Here is an 18,965-nt window from a genome sequence, read left to right as displayed (position 1 = left end):
ACCCATCTGGGGCGGATTTGGAGGCGGGAGCTGCCTCGGGTTTGAGGACAGTTTTGCAAAAATAGCGTGATCTGAAACTGACAAGGCGGCATATGGATGGTGTGCGTCGTGTTTAGCTCTACGTGCGCCTGTGATTTTAACTGAGGCCGCCGAGTAGGTTCACAGGATATCCGCAGCTTCCGAAGTTTGTTTCGTGCTTACATAAAGGAATGTCTTTTTGCGGGGAGCGGGAGTTGGGGGAGGGGGAGTTTTGCTTATACCTGATGCTTTTTCCATGTATCTCCCCTCTTATCAATATCCTAAATCCATTTTAAGCTAAATTCTCCAGTAAATAAGCGAGCCTCCACCCAGGTTGTTTCTTTCCCTGCCAACCAGCTTGGGCTTTTTAGTTTTAACCCTGCAGTGTATGTTTGTAATTTTTGAGGGGCAATTCGGGGTGAACCGGAGGATGGGAGAGTAGATTGCCATTTACCGATTGCCTACCACGTCCCAGATTTTACATACACTTTCCTTTTTCTGACAATCATCCGAGGCGAGGGGCATTGTCTAAATTTTATACATAAGATAATAGACCGAAAAGGGCTTTAATAACTTTACATAGTTGATAGTTGGCGAGTCAAGAAGTGGAACCCAGGCTGTGGGATCCAGATCTTTCCACAGGCTTCTTTACCATGCGGAAGAAACTTCATCTTCTGTCATCATCCCTCCATCATAGTCTTGCTCCCTCCTATAAATACACCTGGGTTTGTTTTGCAGCACCCACCCTGAAAACAAACCCAGCTCCTGTGCATTAGCAGAGAGCTAGGCCATCTGTGCAAGCTTAGGTTACGTCCTTGGAGTGCGGAGTCTGCCTGTGGTCCCCAGCAGGAGGGAGAGGCTGGGTCCTTTTAGCATTACTGTTCCATTGTATGTGAACATGGTTGCAAAGCTTTGAAAGCAAGACATAAACCTGTAAAAAGTATGTCTTTCTGACTAGTTAGTAGGAATCTAATCAACATGTCACTAATCCTAGATTTGGGAAAAATTCTAGACCACCTGGTGATTCAGGTCCTTGTAATCGGAGATCCGTGTCAAGTTTCAGATCAGAATTCACCTTTGTCTCACCTGAACATGCCTATCACATTGATTATTTATTAAGTAAAAGCTGACCAATTCTGCAGGTATTTTCTTTTATTAGCATGAATGGCCTGTTTAGAACTTCACATTCCCCATTTTATGCTCTGACTTCTGCCCCTCCCCCTCATGATTTAGTTACCTGTTTGCCAGACGTTTAACCTGATAGTATCTGCTTACACACAGTAGAATGTCTGCGTTGCATACTTACGTCACTGAGGAGGTCTATATAGATTAATATGCCGTATATATTTTTTTTCTAAAGGCATGTTATTTTTAAATCTGGTTCTGTTGCTTTTGAGATATGTCATTTCTACTTGTATCTCTTGTGTATCAGGAAAGCAAAGAGAAAGGTAATTCTGAAGGAGCATATTATATAAGACTTTTATATCTGTTCTAAATTATTGACCTTCAGAGTGTATTCTATTGATTTTAATAGCTCTGTAGTAAAAATTAATTGGAAATTCACAGGACTATAAAGATGGTTGGCCCTTTTAAATCTAAACCTTTTTATTTATTTTTTAAAATTTATTTATTTATTTATTTTTGGCTGCGTTTGGTCTTCGTTGCTGCGCGTGGGCTTTCTCTAGTTGCGGCGAGCGGGGGCTACTCTTTGAGCGGTGCGTGGGCTTCTCATTGCGGTGGCTTCTCTTGTTGCGGAGCACGGGCTCTAGGCGTGTGAGCTTCAGTAGTTGTGGCTCGCGGGCTCCAGAGTGCAGGCTCAGTAGTTGTGGCACACAGGCTTAGTTGCTCGGGACCAGGGCTCAAACACGTGTCCCCTGCATTGGCAGGCGGATTCTTAACCACTGCACCACCAGGGAAGCCCTAAAGCTTTTTAGAAAAAGGATATTTCTTAAAATGAATTAGTGTCTACTGCTTATACATTGTGAACAAGTGTAGATGAGTTCAGCAGTTTAAACTGGAAATGAATGAAAGGTAAACGTTGAACCAGGTCTTAAATAGATGCTGAAAATGTGCCATTGCTATTATTTAGATTCTGTATCTTCCCTGGTTTCACCTCAACATTTTAAGATGGGAAATGTGAAGTGGTTGGGGGCAGGGTTAAGGCTGAAGACTTGGGAGACATTTCTTTTTAAGGCATGAATAGGAGGACCCTTTATAGGTTCCAGTCCCACGTGGGTCACTGCCTCCGAAATAAGCTCAAAGTTGTGGGATTGAATCTGAGATTATTTCTAAAAGTGTTAGTAAAGCCAGGATTGCATAGGGGTGTGGCAGGTGTAAAGGCCATGGTCTGCTTTGAGTCATCACTCTTGCCTTGAAGCATTTTCTTGAGGAACTTAGGGCAGCCTAACTGTACGCATGCTCAGGTGGCCTGCTTATGACCTTGAGATTAGGGCAGAATTCGTGACCAGTCCAGAAAGCATGTCATTAAAATAGGTTGGATGGAACATCCCCCAAACTTGTCATGGATTTTTGATCACTAGCCAAAGGCGTGGCTGATTTTTATTGTTGTTTATGGTTTGGTTGTTTTAATTAATAGAATCCCTAGTAATGAACAACTTTACGTTAGTGTAGTGAATATCAACAGTTTATAGGTACGGGAGGAAAGGGAGAAGCTACGGTTTCTTCATGCACTTTCATGGTGTTATACTAAAGAGAGTGACTTGCTCTAGAACTTCCTACATTTATAGAAACTGAATGTTTCTTCACTCAACAAATATTTATTGTCTACTGTGTGCAAGGCACTGTTCTCAGTCTGGGAATACAGCAGTGAACCAAACTGGGCTTTGAAATCAACATGCCTTATGAAGCCTCTTTGTCATTCACTATCTTCTCTACATATGATCTCAAGAGCTTTCTTCAGTCAATAAACATTTGCTTACTGTGTGCATTCTGCTGAGAACTGTGGGAAATAATAAACACATACAGAGGCAAATACCTCCTCTGTGAAGACAGGATCTAGTTGGGATTTATGGAGTAGAAAAATTAATGCTATATAAGGGAAGGACTGACTTTAGGTGCCACAAAATTTAGGACTAGGGTAGGTCTTTGTGGGTTGGAGAAGAAGGTATGATTGAATTGGGGAAGTGTGGAAATAGCTTGGTCTTTTTGATACTGTTCAGGATATAAACACAAGTGAAAACTGCTTTGGGAAAACGGTCTATTTTATTTTTAATCGTTGATTTTAAAATAATTTTGATTGAAAGTATTTTGGCAAAAAGTGAAAAATAACTTTAAATAATTATTCCTAGTGATTTGTGGGGAATTTTAGGAGGTATGAAATAAGTGTTATATTAAAATATGTAACATTTTGAGGGGGCTTCCCTGGTGGCGCTGTGGTTGAGAGTCTGCCTGCCAATGCAGGTGACACGGGTTCGAGCCCTGGTCTGGGAAGATCCCGCATGCCGCGGAGCAACTAGGCCCGTGCGCCACAACTACTGAGCCTGCGCGTCTGCAGCCTGTGCTCCGCAACAAGAGAGGCGGCGATAGTGAGAGGCCCGCGCACCGCGATGAACAGCGGCCCCCACTTGCCGCAACTAGAGAAAGCCCTCGCACAGAAACGAAGACCCAACACAGCCATAAATAAATAAATTAATAATTTAAAATATGTAACATTTTGAACATGTCTCCTCGTGCTTCTTAAGCAGAGAAGAAAAGACTTCTAGGAATCGACTGCTGTTTATATGTATGTGTGTGTGTGTGTATGAATAGTTTTAATTAAGAACGTAAGGAACAGAAAATAACTCGTGGTCTTTAAATAACGGTCATTTCAGAAGTTTCAGTTTTGTTTCTTATTCTATATTTATTCTTCTAAAATCTAAGTTTGTTTCTGTTGATTTTTTGCAATATTTTTTCTGTATCTTGGGTTGCTTTGGGGAAAAAATCTCCGTGCAGTCAAAAATTATACCAATTTACATTCATTCTAAGGCATATGTTTATTTGCGTTTTAGGTATCTCTGAAATTGAGGTTGTCTTAAAATAGGTAAAACATAGCAGATAAAAAAAAAAATATATATATATATATATATATATATATATATATATATATCTATCTGTACAGTCTATGGAGAGAAAAACAGCTGGGTTTCGGAAGGAAACCTAAATTTGAATACCAACTTTACAACTTGCTTGGAATTTAACCTTGGGCAAAGGTCTCCATCTGAGTTTCAGTTTTTTCATTTATAAACTGGTGATGATATTTTTCATTCTTCCCTTGTGGAGTTGTTAGGATAAAAGGAGAGAATGTGGATAAATGCTTTGGATGTGCTATAGAAAAAAGAGCAAGTTGTTACAGCTTCGTGGAAAAAGTTGAATTATTTTAAATTTCTGAATTACAAACCTGTATGTTACAATGGAAAGGTTTTCAAGCTACTGGGATTTCTAACACTTACAGGCTGGTGTTAACTCAAGCAGGCCCTACGGGGGCAAGAGTTCATACCCTCAAAACAGTAATATTAATCTTTCAGTTGTAAGAAAAAAATGACTGAGGTATGGTGAGTATAAATTTGGAACGATTTTCCTGTACATTTTTTAAAGTCCTATTCTGGTCATTAGAGGGCTGGAAAAGTATAATTTTGTTCAGTTTCTACTCCAAAATAAATGAAAAACACTAATACTTAAGCCAAAGAAAAAAATCTGCTTATTGTAATTGCCTTCAAATTATTGTATTTGACATTTTTCAAAATTCTGATCATTATTTTTCAAATTATTCTTATTTAATATTTTAATGTGTGGTTAGGCTTATGTTATTTCTCGGCCCTTGTTCAAACTACTGAGTGAATTTAAAATATTTAAGTGGTTGCTGAATATTTACTTGGATTTTGAATTTAAAAATGATTCACTGTTTACAGAACCTGGAGTTTCCACATGATGCTGTTGAGCTGGTGTTTATAGTCGGCCTTTGTGCTAAATACGTTTGTGAAATTTCCCAACTTTTGATTTTAAAACAGTTACCGAAATGTGCTATTTATGTCATTTCTTACTTGAAATGAGGTTATTTTCTTTCACAAAGTTTAACAACATAATTAAGAGGCTTTTACAAAGAAAGAAAATTTATTAGGGGAATAATTGTATTTCAGCCTACATTTGAAAAGTGAGATTTGAACATCTCAGTGGTTTAATTTGCATACAGTTTTAGGTAGTTTGAAAATGGGCCATCATCACCTCAAACACATATGAATTACTGGTGAAGACAAGCTAGGTTTAGTTCGTCTTCCTTCTTATCACATTTCACCTGAATTGTTCCTCCATATTATCTTAACACTGTAAAATGAATAATGCACTTGTAATAGTGGATGAAAACTCAGAGAATAAACCCAAATTCCTTAGCATGCCATTCAAGATCTTTCACCATCCGCTCTTCCCGTGTGCATCTCTTCGTATATTTCAGCCACAGAGGGTTCCCCAGACATTTTGCCCTTTGTTGCCTGTCTTTGCTTATCCTCTGCTCTTGACCTATAATACCTTGCTCTGTCTTTGTAAAACTACTCAAATAAAGCCTCCCATTTCTTAAGTCAGAAAGAATTGTTTCCTTAAATTTTCACTTGGGAATCAATCTTACTGCTTGAGTGCCACCTCAGACTAATTCAATCAGGATTCAGAGAGAGGGAGAGGCATGTGATTTTTTGGTTAAAAAAACCCTTTTTAAAATCTTCCTAGCTAATTCTAAATTACAGTGAGGGCTGAGAGTCAGTGTTGTAAGATTTTATTTTACTCTGTCTTTGCCATTAACCATACCAATGCTCCATACTATAGATTGCTTTGTGTTTGCTTTTTCCCCAGCTAGACTATCCACCTTTTATTGGCGGAGATCATAGCTTTCTCTTTGTTGCATCCTTTGGTTTGTAGCATTTTTTTTTTTTTGTTTTTTTAGCACAGAGCTTATACTCTCTAAATACTTCTTGAATGGAATTTGCAGAATTGGCTGCTCCCTTTTCACCAGAGGTAAAACATACCTAATGAAAGCTTGCATAAACAGGATAATTTGATCAAAATTAAATCTAGAAGACAGCCAAATATTTTAAGACATGAAAATTAGCATTGGGTTAAAAATAATAAATAGGAATTGCTTTTATCTGTCTACTGTAGAATCTAATATGTTTCTTGAAATACTCTTTTCTCTTTTCTCTCCCATTGTTGGCCAAGCTCTCCTATGCATCTGAGGTTTTCCTGTAACCTTTCCCGTGAACAAATCAGCTTTCCGTAAAATTGTACTAGAATCATAGTTGGCTAGGATTCTTTATATTATTAGTCTAATTTATTATTATTAGTCTAATATAAATGTATTGTTAAGACGAACCAAATAATTTTTCTTTTATTCATTCCAATAATATTAATTAAGCAACAGCAGCAGTGAGCAAAACAAACCAAAAGTTCCTGCTTTCATGGATCTTACGTTTGGGGGGGAAGGTAGATGATAAGCAAATAAGCAAATAAGTTATACATCATGTTAGAAGGTAAAATGCTATGGAGAAAAATGGAGTAAGAAGGCTGAAGCACAGTGGGGCATTGGGGTGGGTAGGGGAGGATAAGGGCATATTTTTATATGTGGTGGTCAGGATTAGCCTTCTCGGTAAGACAGCAGTGGAACAAAAACTTGAAGGAGATGAAGGACAGACATCTGGAAAAAGTCAGTGGAGGGAACGGCCTTTGAGAAGATCCTGAAGGAGTATTTCTGATTTATGCAAGGACAGAGAGGACTCCTGTGGCTGGGACAGTGAGCAAGGGGTGGGTGGAGTGGTTGGAAATGAGTCAGAGAGTTTCTGGGACCCAGATTGAAGGAGTTGAACTTTTACACCAAGGGAAATGGGGAGCCATTGGTGGCTTTGGGACTGATTTTCATTTAAAAGTTTGTCTGGCTCCTGAATTGAGAATAGATTATAGATGGCAAAAGTAGAAACAGTGAGATCACCTGTAAGGCTGCTGCAGTAATTGAAGCAAAGATGATGGAGGTTTGGACCAATATTATAGCAATGGAAGTAAGAGAAATAGTCAGATTTTGGGTGTATTTTGAAGGTGGTGCCAACATAATTTCCTGATGGATGAGAATGGGGTGTGAGAGAGACCAGTCACAGATTACTTGTGATTTATGACCTAAACAACTGGCTTGCTGAATCTGCTATTAACAGGAATGGGGAGACTGTGGGTGGACCAGGCTTTGGAAGGAAAATAAGAGGTTCAGTATTAGATGTGATGCCAATCAGATACCCAAGTGGAGATGTCAGATGGCAGGTAGTCTAATAACAGTGGAGTTCAGGGGAGAGGAATAGCTGGAGGTTGAAATTCAGGGAGCCATCAATGTAGAGAGTGGTATTTAGAATTGCTACTAGATGAAATCAACCAGTTGGTGAGGATAGGTAGAGAAGGGCAGTGATCTGTGAACTGAACCAAGGACACTCTTATAATAACAGTTTTCGGAGACAAGGAGGAGCCAGCCAAGGAGCCTGAGAAGGAATGGCCGGTCAGATAGGAGGAAAACCTGGTAGAGGCGGGTGTCTTAGAAGCCAAATGCACATCATTTTAAGGAGGCAGAGTTGAACATCTGTGTCAAATGCTGCTAAGTAAGATGAGGACTAAGACATGATTCTTAGCTTGATCAATGAAGAAGTCACTGAAAAAAACAATTACCCTTTTATTTTGTCTTATGATAGACTATATGTCCCTCAACAGTAAGGACCGTGTCCCAATCACTCCGGCTTTCCTGAATGCCCAGCACAGCCTTGCCATATGGTTGGCATTTAGTTGATTGAATGAAGGAGGCAGTGCAGGGCTGTTTCGCCCACAATTCCACTTCTTGTCTCCCAAAACTGCTCTGAAGAAGGAAGATGTAGGGTGGGGTTGAAACTTTGTTGGCAGCTCTGAGTGCTACCTCAAACTCGTTATCCTTGGAAAATGGCAAGTCAGGATGCCTTACTTTTGATTCTCTTTATATAATTTCTTCCCAGCAGATATTATATATTATGTATTCTGTATCTTGTAAGTATAAAGCAAGCTGCTTGGCACCAAGGAGAACATAGAGAAGAAAAATATGTGACAACAGCACATCAGCCTTCCTTGTATCATTTGAGGAATGAAAATGAGATGAAGAACTGCGGTCTTGGCTTCAACACTAAATGTCTGGATATTTAGCAATATCCAGATTATTTACAGAATTTTCAAATTTCCATCCAGATATTTGGTATCAGAGAAACACATGCTTGATAATCACTGAATTGTTCTTCAATTTTTTACATTAGGCAGAAGTTCAGAGGGAGAGTTCAGTGTCAAGTGTAATTACTCTTATGACATGGAGAGGTCTGGGGCCTTAGTTTTTAATGTATCGGTGGATGCTGCGTTACATTTTCGTGGTATAGTCCTTTTAAATCTTATTACTGTTTTAAGTTTCTTACCCTCCACTATCATCACGTCTTCTCTCTTGCTTTAGTGCTGACAAAACATTTTTGAATGATTTAACTGCAGAATTGCATCCAGTTTTTTCAAAGGTTCTACGTTCCTCTTTCGTCCTCAAAGCAATTCACTTACCCTGGTAGAATTTGGATGCTCAAAAAATGTAGCTGCTCTAGAAATGATTCAAGTCTCTCTTTTCATGTTGTTTCTGCAATGTGGTGGATATTTGGTGAAAGAATGAAACTCTCTTTTATAGGTTATATAGAGAAAGAATAATCTGGGACACCATTAGGCTGGATTTCTTCACCCCAAATATTGATTAGGTTAGGGAATAAGCATTTGCCTATCCCTAAAGCATAATGAATAAGATCATGAGCTCTTTCAGTCTGCAGTGTATTTGGAGTACCTCTTCTGTACCAGGCACTTAACCACATGCTAGGAATATCAGGTCGACATGTGCTTTGACTGTATGGCACTCAAAGTGTAGAGGGCTCATTAGAAGAATTCAAAGTATGACTGGAGGTGGGGAATAGTGGCTAATGAGTTACCTCGAGAGGTAAGCCAGGCCCTTCACATTCTTGGATTTGTCAGCCTGGTGTTTGGACTTTATTCTGAGATTAGGAACAAAAGATAGCCGGCATGGGAATGACCTGATCTATTGGCTTTAAATTAAAGACCATCAAAGACTACCATATTAGGAATAGAGTCCAGCTGCAGGTAATAGAAACCCAGCTACTGCTGCTTCAAATAGTAAGCTCTGTTATTTTCATGTAGCAAGATGTCTAGAAGTAGGTAATCTAGAGAAGGTGCACAATGCAAGCATGTTATCAAGGTCCCAGTTATCCTGCCCTACCATCCTTGGTATGTGACTTTCTTCTTTGTCACCCAGTTACATCTGCAACTCTAGGCATTAGGATTTGTTCCCTGCTGGGAGAAGGATAATGCTGTAAAATGCTTTTCCTCATAAAGCTCTGTGTGTGTGTGTGTGTGTGTGTGTGTGTGTGTGTGTGTGTTAGAATAGTTCTATTGGGGTATTAATGACATACAATAAGCTGCACATATTTAAAGTATGAATTTGATAAAGTTGTGACACATATATACACCTGTGAACCCATCATTGCATTCACGACCTTGAACATATCAACCCCCAAAGTTTCCTTATCCTCCTTTGTAATCCCTCTCTCCTGCCACATAACCTTTGCTCCCAATTTGCAGGCAACCACTGACCTGCTCAGCAGTAAAATTGAGGCTGGAGTTCAATTTGGTAAGCCTGGGGAGGGTGTTTGCAGGAGGGAGATGGCCTAGGACATTTCTCTTGCTCATTGAATCCCTTCTCATTTGGTCCTTACAGTAAAAAGTTTCAGGTAGGTCTTTTAGGTTAAAAGGGAGTGCTCATATTTTGTAAAAGCCCATTGACAAGGTGAAGGATTTAGAGTTAGTCTAGGTGGGGAAGGTGGTCACAGTGGGGAAGGTAGACAGGGTCACTGCAAGTTTGCAAGTATTAAAAATGTTACAATAAACACTTGCAAGATGAAGCTTGCATTAACCAGAATTCTTTATAAGTTATAAATGAACTTAAAAGAATGTGTTGGCGAGATAACACAAACTCTTAGAAGGATATAATTGGGAGAGTCAATAGATGGATCACTAAGTATGGCTGGATCAAGGGGCTCAGAAAAGGTCAGAACTCTCTTGCTCCTTCTATCCACTTCTCAGCCCAGCTTGCCTCTGTGTAGATTCTTTTTGAGGCCAGAACTTTCCATGTGCAAGATGGCCACTGGCAGAATCAATTTTAATTGTCCTTATGGCTTGCTATACCAGAGGAACCCTTTTTTTCCTCTTTCAATATTCCTGTATGATCATATGGGACATACTAATTAACCCTGTTGGTTTATGGACCCAACCCATGAACCAATCACTGTGGGAAGGAGGATGAGCAACCATGATTGCTGCTGGCAGTGGTTGGAGGGGGCCAGTGAGACACTATGATTACGGGTTTTATAAGAAATGTATGTGCTGGGTTGTAAAAACACCGTATGTCCCCTACAGAGGTCATTTGTCCTCTGAGTAGGAATTTGAATCTTCTATTCCTAATTCTAGAATGTTCTAGCAACTCCATCATTTGAAAGCCCTACTGTAGTGGTTTAATGCTTCAACACCTACTTAAGCTAGATTGTAAAGAACATTATGCACAACATTTTTTTTCTTTCTTCTGGAGTAGCATTGTGTGTTATTGATCCAAAAAGTGCATAAATACATGTTTATTAGTTTTAAATAATTTTATTTGCTAGAGTGATCTCAAAGATAAAGACTGTTCATCCCCACTAGGATTTCTTGCTCCCCTACTCCAGGCAATGCACTGTGTGCTTGTATATGAATGTCGGCATATGTGACAAATTTTCTAGGTCGGGTAAAAGAAAAATAAGCACAAAATGAATAAGCAAGGATTTGGTAGTTAACTAATAGCAAAGTTGTATGAGTGAGGACCTTATTGTTCGTTTATACATGACTGTGCAACCAGATCTCATAAGGAGTAAGTCAAGGAGACGCTAATCAAAGCTATATCAATCTGGCTACGAAGCAAGAACTACAGTTTCTTATGCATTATAATATTGTCTTTACTATTATATCTCGATGTTAAAAATTACTTAACTATGTTGCTAGGCACTATGATATGGTCCTACAGGAAGAAAAAAATGCACCAAACAGAAAGGTTGCCACAGTTCTGCCTCTGTCATTGGGCACGTCATTTTGCTACTCTGATTTATCACCTATAAAATGAAGGGACTCGGTTAAGGTCACTGGCCAGATAGCTTTGTGCCGCTAGTGCCCTCCTTCATCAGAATCTATGGGACTTCCCTGGCAGTCCAGTGGTTAAGAATCTGCCTTCCAATGCAGGGGATGAGGGTTCGATCCCTGGTTGGGGAACTAAGATCCCTCATGCCGCGGGGCAACTAAGCCTGCGCACTGCAACTACTGAGCCCACGAGCCTCAACTAGAGAGAAGCCAGGGCGCCGCAATGAAAGATCCCGTGCAACTAAGACCCGATGCAGCCAAAAATAAAAATAAATAATTTTTTTTAAAAAAAGAATCTATCCATGTGCGCACTAGTAGTTTTGCCACCACCTTTTTTAAGGATTTGCTTGGGGAAGCAATACCAGTTGTAGACACTTTTATAATCTTGCCTTGGCGTGGCTTTTCATTTTAGCTTTTGTACTCTCTCTTTTAAAAGCTCTTTTTTGTATGATTCACTTTTCTTTGTTTTAAAGAGAAAACAGGAAAGGTTGGCGCTTCCTGTTCATAAAAAACATCGCTATCAACAAGTTAACAGATCCATAATTTGTTTTTATCAGCCTTCTGTCTCCCAAAGGAAGGAAACTATTTGTCATAGGTCTAAATTTACTTTCTATTACCATTGGTCTCATAAGGAAACTGTTGTTATTATTAAACAAAAAATTCATGCAGTTCCTTTGTCTACCAGGTTCTACTGACAAGCAGGCTTTTTAATTATACAGTTAGAATTTTATTGGAATCCATAATTTTTGTATCACTCATTTGGAAGATTTCACATAATCCCATTCTCTTCAAAATTACAAACCAACCATAACATACAATTACCACTATTCAGAAATGAATTGCTTCGTTATTATCTTTAAAAGGCTCCTTCTTAGTAAAAGTTAAAGAAACACTGATAATCAGATCTAATTAGAGGCATATCATAAAACTTTAGGCATTGTTTCTAATTTAAAAAGTTAATTATGAGTACTTGGGGATTTTTGTTACAGTGTGTTAGAGACAGCAGTCACACCCAAAAACATGTATGTTGTTTTCAATTTTGCTTTATTAAAAAAACCAAACAGGGCTTCCCTGATGGCGCAGCGCTTAAGAATCCGCCTGCCAATGCAGGGGACACGGGTTTGAGCCCTGGTCTGGGAAGATCCCACATGCCGCGGAGCAACTAAGCCTGTGCGCCACGACTGCTGAGCCTGCGCTCTAGAGCCTGTGAGCCACAACTACTGAGCCCACGTGCCACAACTACTGAAGCCCGCGCGCCTAGAGCCCGTGCTCCGCAACAAGAGAAGCCACTGCAATGAGCAACCTGCGCACCGCAACGAAGAGTAGCCCCTGCTCACCGCAACTAGAGAAAGCCCGCGTGCAGCAACGAAGACCCAACGCAGCCATAAATAAATAAATGTTTAAAAAAAACCAAACATATTTTGGGGGTTTATTAGAAAATTGAGTCACTTAAGTAAGTTTATGTTTGGACAGTTTCTCTGTTGTGGTAATAAATGCAAAATTTGTTTTTGATTGGACCGTTAAATCATGTTCTCTTCCACGTTACAAATGAGAATGTGTATTTAGGAGTCGGGTACCAGAAGGAGGTGATAGGGTGGTGTCAAGATGCACACGTGAGTCCACCCAAGTGTGACAGACCTAGAGCTTCACTTTCTGTTATAAACAAGCGGAGAGTCAGTGAATTACTGCCTACTGTCTTCAGGTCTCTACCACCTTCATTTGAAAGCCTTCCTTTTTCTTAAGTGGGTGCAAATTGTAGGGGAGAATGTGGACAGTACCTGGAGATGCACAGTTGGGAATTAATGTGAAATATTTGAGAGACAAATGAGAATATCTTGATGCGAGTAGCCATGTTTGGGGAATTGTGGGAACAAAGGCTGGGTGAGGCAAGTTGGACAAATTTACAGAGGAAAGCAAAGCAGAAGAATTTAGTATTGGTGTTCCAGTAAGAAAAGGGCTGTTACATTTTCAGGCTACTTGTAACTTGGAAATGCTTTATATGCACAGAAAGTAATATGGTGTACTCATGTGATCCCAACAGCCTGATTTCACAAATGCCAGTGTTTTGCTATGTCTCTTTTGAAGAGGTTCAAAGTTATAGTACAGCTAAAGGGCCCCTCTCCGTTCCCTTTCCCAATCCGCACCAAAAGTATTGTACTCACTATCCTAAAATCAACATACATCATTTCTATACATGTTTATATATGACAATTTGATCTGGTAATCAACCACAGAGAATATATAGTGTTTTTTTTTTTAATAATTAATTTATTTTTGGCTGCGTTGGGTCTTCGTTGCTGCGTGCGGGCTTTCTCTAGCTGCGGCGAGCGGGGGCTACTCTTGATTGCGGTGTGCGGGCTTCTCATTGCGGTGGCTTCCCTTGTTGTGGAGCACGGGCTCTAGTTGCACGGGCTTCAGTAGTCGTGGCTTGAGGGCTCTAGAGCGCAGCCTCAGTAGTTGTGGCGCACGGGCTTAGTTGCACCGTGGCATGTGGGATTTCCCGGACCAGGGTTCGAACCCCTGTCCCCTGCATTGGCAGGTGGATTTTTAACCACTGCACCACCAGGGAAGTCCCTCAGCTAAATATTTAAATAAAATGTTAAGTCTTTTTCAATATTTTAAAGTACGAGTAGCAGGAAGGACTCAGTTACGTGGGTAACTCAGTTGCCCAAGTTCTATGGTAGGATGAGTAATACTCCTCTACCACCAAAGGTTCACATCCTCATCCTTAGAACCTGTGAATATGTGACCTTATATAGCAAAAGGGGCTTTGAAGATGTGATTAAATTAAGCATCTTGAGATGGGCGATTATTCTGGGTTACCTGTGGGCCCTATATAATCATAAAGGTCTGTATAAGAGGGATGGAGGTGGCTTATACTCAGAGAAAGTGATGTGCTTAGAGAAGCAGGTTGCAGTCTGAGAAATTTGAAGATATAACACAGCTGCCTTTGAAGATGGAGAAAGGGGATATACTGGCCAAGGAGTGCAAGTGGCTTCTAGAGGCTAGAAAAGGCAAAGAAATGGATTCTCCCCTAGAGCTTCCAGAAGGAATGAAGTCTTACTGACACTGTTATTTTAGCTTGGAAGACCCGTGTTGGACTTCTGACCTCCAGAATTACAAGTACTTTCGTGGTGTTTTAAGCCACTAAGCTTGTGCTAATTTGTTAAAACGACAATAAGAAAGTGATACACCCTCTCAAATGTTTTTGAAGGAGAGGTGCCTAGTATCAATGATGGGGATAGACTAAAACTATATTAGAGACACAGCAGAGCTAACTTGGTGAGGAATACTCTTGAGAGAGAGGTACATAGAAGGGTGTAGCCTTTTTCTTCCCCTACCTAGAAAAAAAAAAAAAATCAGAGCAAAGATACTTGTGAATGTTCTAGATCATGTTTTCAATAACAGCATAAAGCCTAGTCTGGAAGCTAGAACTTCTTATAGAAGTGATAAAGTGCCCTGCCCCCTTTTTAGTTATAGACATTATTTTTCAAAGGGGGAAAGATTCTCATTATTAATAAGCCTGTAAGTTGGGTAGCTGAGAGAGCAGAGAGCAGTTTTCTCCTTTTGTTGAAATGCTGCTGTTGTAAATAAAGGATTTGGTTTGCTGGGAGGGTACTGACAAGGGATACCTGAATAATTCACTCCAGCTATATGGTTAGGATTACGTTGATGGTAAAATATCAGGCAGCTTTCTGTAACATGCATTCCTGACTTATTCATCTCCAAATGCGAGAACTGTTTTGTGTGGGCTACTGTGACAGATTACCACAAACATGGTGGCTTAAAAACAGCAGAAAGCTATTCTAACAGTCCACGAGGCCAGAAGTTCACCATCAAGTTGTTGACAGGGTTGCACTCCCTCTGAAGGCCCTAGGGGAGAATCTGTTCCTTGCCTCCTTGCCACTTTGCCTCTTTTGTCTTCTGGTGGCTGCCAGCATTCCTTGCCTTGTGGTCACATCACCCTCTGCCTCTGTCTTTATATTGCTGTCTTCTCTCTCTGTCTCTACTCTCCCTCTGCCTCTCTCGTAAGGATACTTTTGATGACACTTAGAGGCCGCCTGATAATCCAGGATAAGCTTGTCCCTTTTAGACCCTTAATTGAGTCACATCTTTTGCCATGTGATATAGCATTCATTCTTTTGCTGTATACGGTAATATTCAGTTGGGGTCATTTTTCAACCTACTATGTGTTCTGTTATGGTTCCTTTGCAGTCTTTGATGTGTTCTGTTTATCTGGATATTTTTGATTATTGTTCTCTACTCTGACCCACTTTGTAAAAATCTCTGACATAGCAATGATTTGTCCCATTGTAATTTTTCATTCTCTCCTACATTGAATTCTAGAATGAAAGTCAGCAAGCTGCAGCCCATGGGCCACATCCATTCCATTGCCTATTATTGTACAGCCTGCCAACTAAGAATGGTTTTACATGGTTGAAAAAAAAAATCAAAGGAACATATTGTGTTCCACATGAAAATTATATGAATTTAAATTTCAGTATTTAGGGGTATCTTGTCTCTGGCGTCCATGTGTAGTGGGCACTAACCATTTGTTGATGAATATTTAACTTGTGGTAAGAATTTCATTAATGTTGTTAAGGATTTGGTATAATTCCCAAAGGATTCTTTAAAACTATGGGTTAGAAGAATTTTATGTATCATATTATTCACGCTTCTGATCTTTTTGGCCCTAAGACTCAAAGAAATATAGAGTAAATATCCTGCCCCTGAATTTAATTAAGTTCGTAAATAAGCATCACACCCAGGACTTGAAGCTGGCAAGTGTTGGTTAATTTTATATGTCACCTTGGCTGGGCTGTGATGCCAAGATGCTTTTTCAAGCATCAGTCTAGATGTTGCTCTGAAGGTATTTTTTAGTTGTGATTAACATTTACACTCAGTTGAGTTTAGGTAATTATGGGCCTCATGTACGATATGAAATATGAAAGCATTAAGAACAAAGACTACGTTTCCTAAAGGAGAAGGAATTCTGTCTCAAGACTGCATCACTGAAATCGTGTCAGAATTTCCAACCTGTCATCCCTTCCTACACATGCTGGACTTGGTAGACCCCACAATTACATCAGCCAGTTCCTTCAAGTAAATCTCCTCTCTCTTTCTCACTCTCTCTCAATATATATCTTGTTGGTTCTGTTTCTCTGGAGAACCCTGACTGATACAGCAAGTTACTCTGATGTGTTGAGAATGTGGACCATCTTCAGTGTTTGTTGAGTATGCTAAGCATTGCCCTCTCCCCTCACTGAGGTGAGGCCCCTCTGGCATTATCTTCCTCTCCTTCCTTGACACCTCCTTCAGGCTTCTACCTTTTACACCTCATGAAAGGAAATGTGCTATATTCGGGTATAACAAAGTCAGAAATAAGCTCATTTGTGATGGGCCCGAGGACTTTTTCTCAATCCAAGATTGTTTGAAGTTGTGAGAAGACTGTGAGTTGATAAAAATGAGACAGAAGCAAATGGATCTGCTGAGAAGAAGCAGTTGAGAAAATGAGGAGAACTAATTTCTGGGTAGCAGTATTTGTGAGAAGTTTATCCTCTTCTTCTCCCTCTAAAAAGAAAAACTTCCTCTGTGTACTAATTCAATGGAGAACATCAAGTCCATATAACTCCATAACTTGTTCCTATCATGCTACAGATCGTTGCTTTCATTCTCAAGTTTTGCTGCTTTATAATAAATGGATAAAAATACAAATAGCTGCTGTATTTGTCCATATTTAGCCATTTTACTTGTATGTCTATACATATAAGAAGTTTTACATACCAAGGCATTTAAAAATTGTGTCTGATAAACAATGACTACACTTATAAAAAATTACACATTTGAGTAAAGAACCATTTGAGTGAGTGATGATTTATTTTGTATCTCAAAACAAAGTTTATTAGGCCTTGGAGTGGTGCTAGAAAGTTTATTTTACATACTTTGATTCCTCCCAACAAGGTATTAAGCTGTCAACTTGCTCCAGGAAATGGTTGACTCTTGATTGACTTGAAGATACTGTCTCTTTCCTGTTCCACCCTCCACCCCGGCCACCCCCATACCTATTTAAGCTGTATCTTCTATCAGTTGATTATAATCTTTATATGGCATGCTATTTAAGTGTTATTTTAAAGAAGTAACTGTAACTTTGAGTTTTACAGGTAATGACTGATTGAGGCATGTGTTTTACCTCTTACACTTGATTTTGTTTTATAAGAATATAAATTAAATGATTGGGATGTAAAATAATTTCTTCTTGCTCAGAATGCCATTTTTGCTCTAAGTAGCTAAAATCTCTTATACTCTTTTCATCCTAAAAGTTTTAATAGTCTCTCTCTATATTTGAATTCTCACAGAATAGCCAATGATATCTAAAGCAATTCATTTCATCAACAATATTGTGAGATATTTTGACTGTTCCAAAGGCGAGGTTCTGTGATAGGTTCTGGGGATAAAGAGAAGTGAAAAGATGGGGTCTCTAAGTTGCTCAGAGACTCCTAGGAGAGACAGGCTTGGAAACAGAGTGCTAATGTGTTGAAGGGAACAGTGGAACCATATTTGAAGAACAGAGATTGCTCAGAGAATGGAGAGATGAATTTAGTTTGTTGGGGACTAGGAAGGTACCACAGAGAAGGTTACAGTCTGGGGCTTTGAAGGAAAGATATGTGATTTCCACGTGAAGAAACCAGTGTGTCGGACTGAGATGTGTTGGTGTCTAAAAGTTTTACATACGCTATTATTTCAAAAGCTTAAGTAGAAATCGTTTAGGTTTAGTAAGCCAGATGGCCTCTGAGGCTCCGTAATAATTTTGTAGATTATTGTTTGTTTTTTAAAAGCACGGCCAAGGATTAATATAACTTGTTAAGACAATACTGTCTGTGAGATCATGTGTGTATTCTAGTATTGAGTGTTAGCAATCATTTGTAAGATACTAAGTAGGTGCCTGAAAAATGTTCTTGATATTAATACATAAATTGACGCTTTTCCCTTCTTTCTTCTCCCTCCCCCTCCCTCCCCCCCTCCCCCCATCACTGCCCTTTGTGGTTGTTTTTGCAGTTGGTTAGTCTGCTGCTAATTGGAATTGCAGCGTGGGGCATCGGCTTCGGGCTGATTTCCAGTCTCCGGGTGGTCGGTGTGGTCATCGCGGTGGGCATCTTCTTGTTCCTGATTGCATTAGTGGGGCTGATCGGAGCCGTGAAACACCATCAGGTGTTGCTTTTTTTTGTATCCTTTTTTACAGGTGGGATTTATACCCCACTTGGGTTTGCTCTTATCTTATTGATTACTCCTGTGATAACTACAACTAATTTAAAATTACTGTTAGGAAATTAATTGCCAGACAGCAACTCCTGGCAAGCATCATGTGTATTTGTCCAACCAACATTGGGAACATTTCTTAGGGTTAAGTTATTGTATGTTTACATATTCTCTCTCCTTTTCACATCATGACGAATGTATTCTACAAGTTCAGTATCATCCTATGTATGTGTTGCAAATTCAGAGTTACCTTGAACTGATTCAGTGACTTCTAGGTCCTTTCCAAGTCATTAATATTTGGTTGAGAATTTCACAATGATTTTTTTTAAGAGTTGATATTAAGAAAGCTTACATACATTTATCTCTACTTATTTCCTGTTTTATCTATGTAAGAATTTTTATTTTAATCTAAATGAAATTATAATAGATCAACTTTTATTTATTTTTAATAA

At 39.4% G+C, this 18,965-nt stretch overlaps 1 protein-coding gene across 1 annotated transcript in view; it reads left to right on the top strand.

Moving 5' to 3' along the window:
* Positions 1 to 18,965, top strand: part of TSPAN13 (tetraspanin 13) — a 30,808-nt gene that overhangs the window by 628 nt on the left and 11,215 nt on the right. Inside the window, exon 2 of the mRNA XM_061197721.1 lies at positions 18,313 to 18,480. Coding sequence (XP_061053704.1) covers positions 18,313 to 18,480 — 168 coding nt within the window. The remainder of the gene's footprint in view (positions 1 to 18,312; positions 18,481 to 18,965) is intronic.

The sequence above is a fragment of the Eubalaena glacialis genome, chromosome 8, assembly GCF_028564815.1.
Source record: "Eubalaena glacialis isolate mEubGla1 chromosome 8, mEubGla1.1.hap2.+ XY, whole genome shotgun sequence".
Taxonomy (NCBI): domain Eukaryota; kingdom Metazoa; phylum Chordata; class Mammalia; order Artiodactyla; family Balaenidae; genus Eubalaena; species Eubalaena glacialis.
The sequence above is the reverse complement of the archived record's forward strand: the minus strand, read 5'-3'. Positions and strand labels throughout refer to the sequence as shown.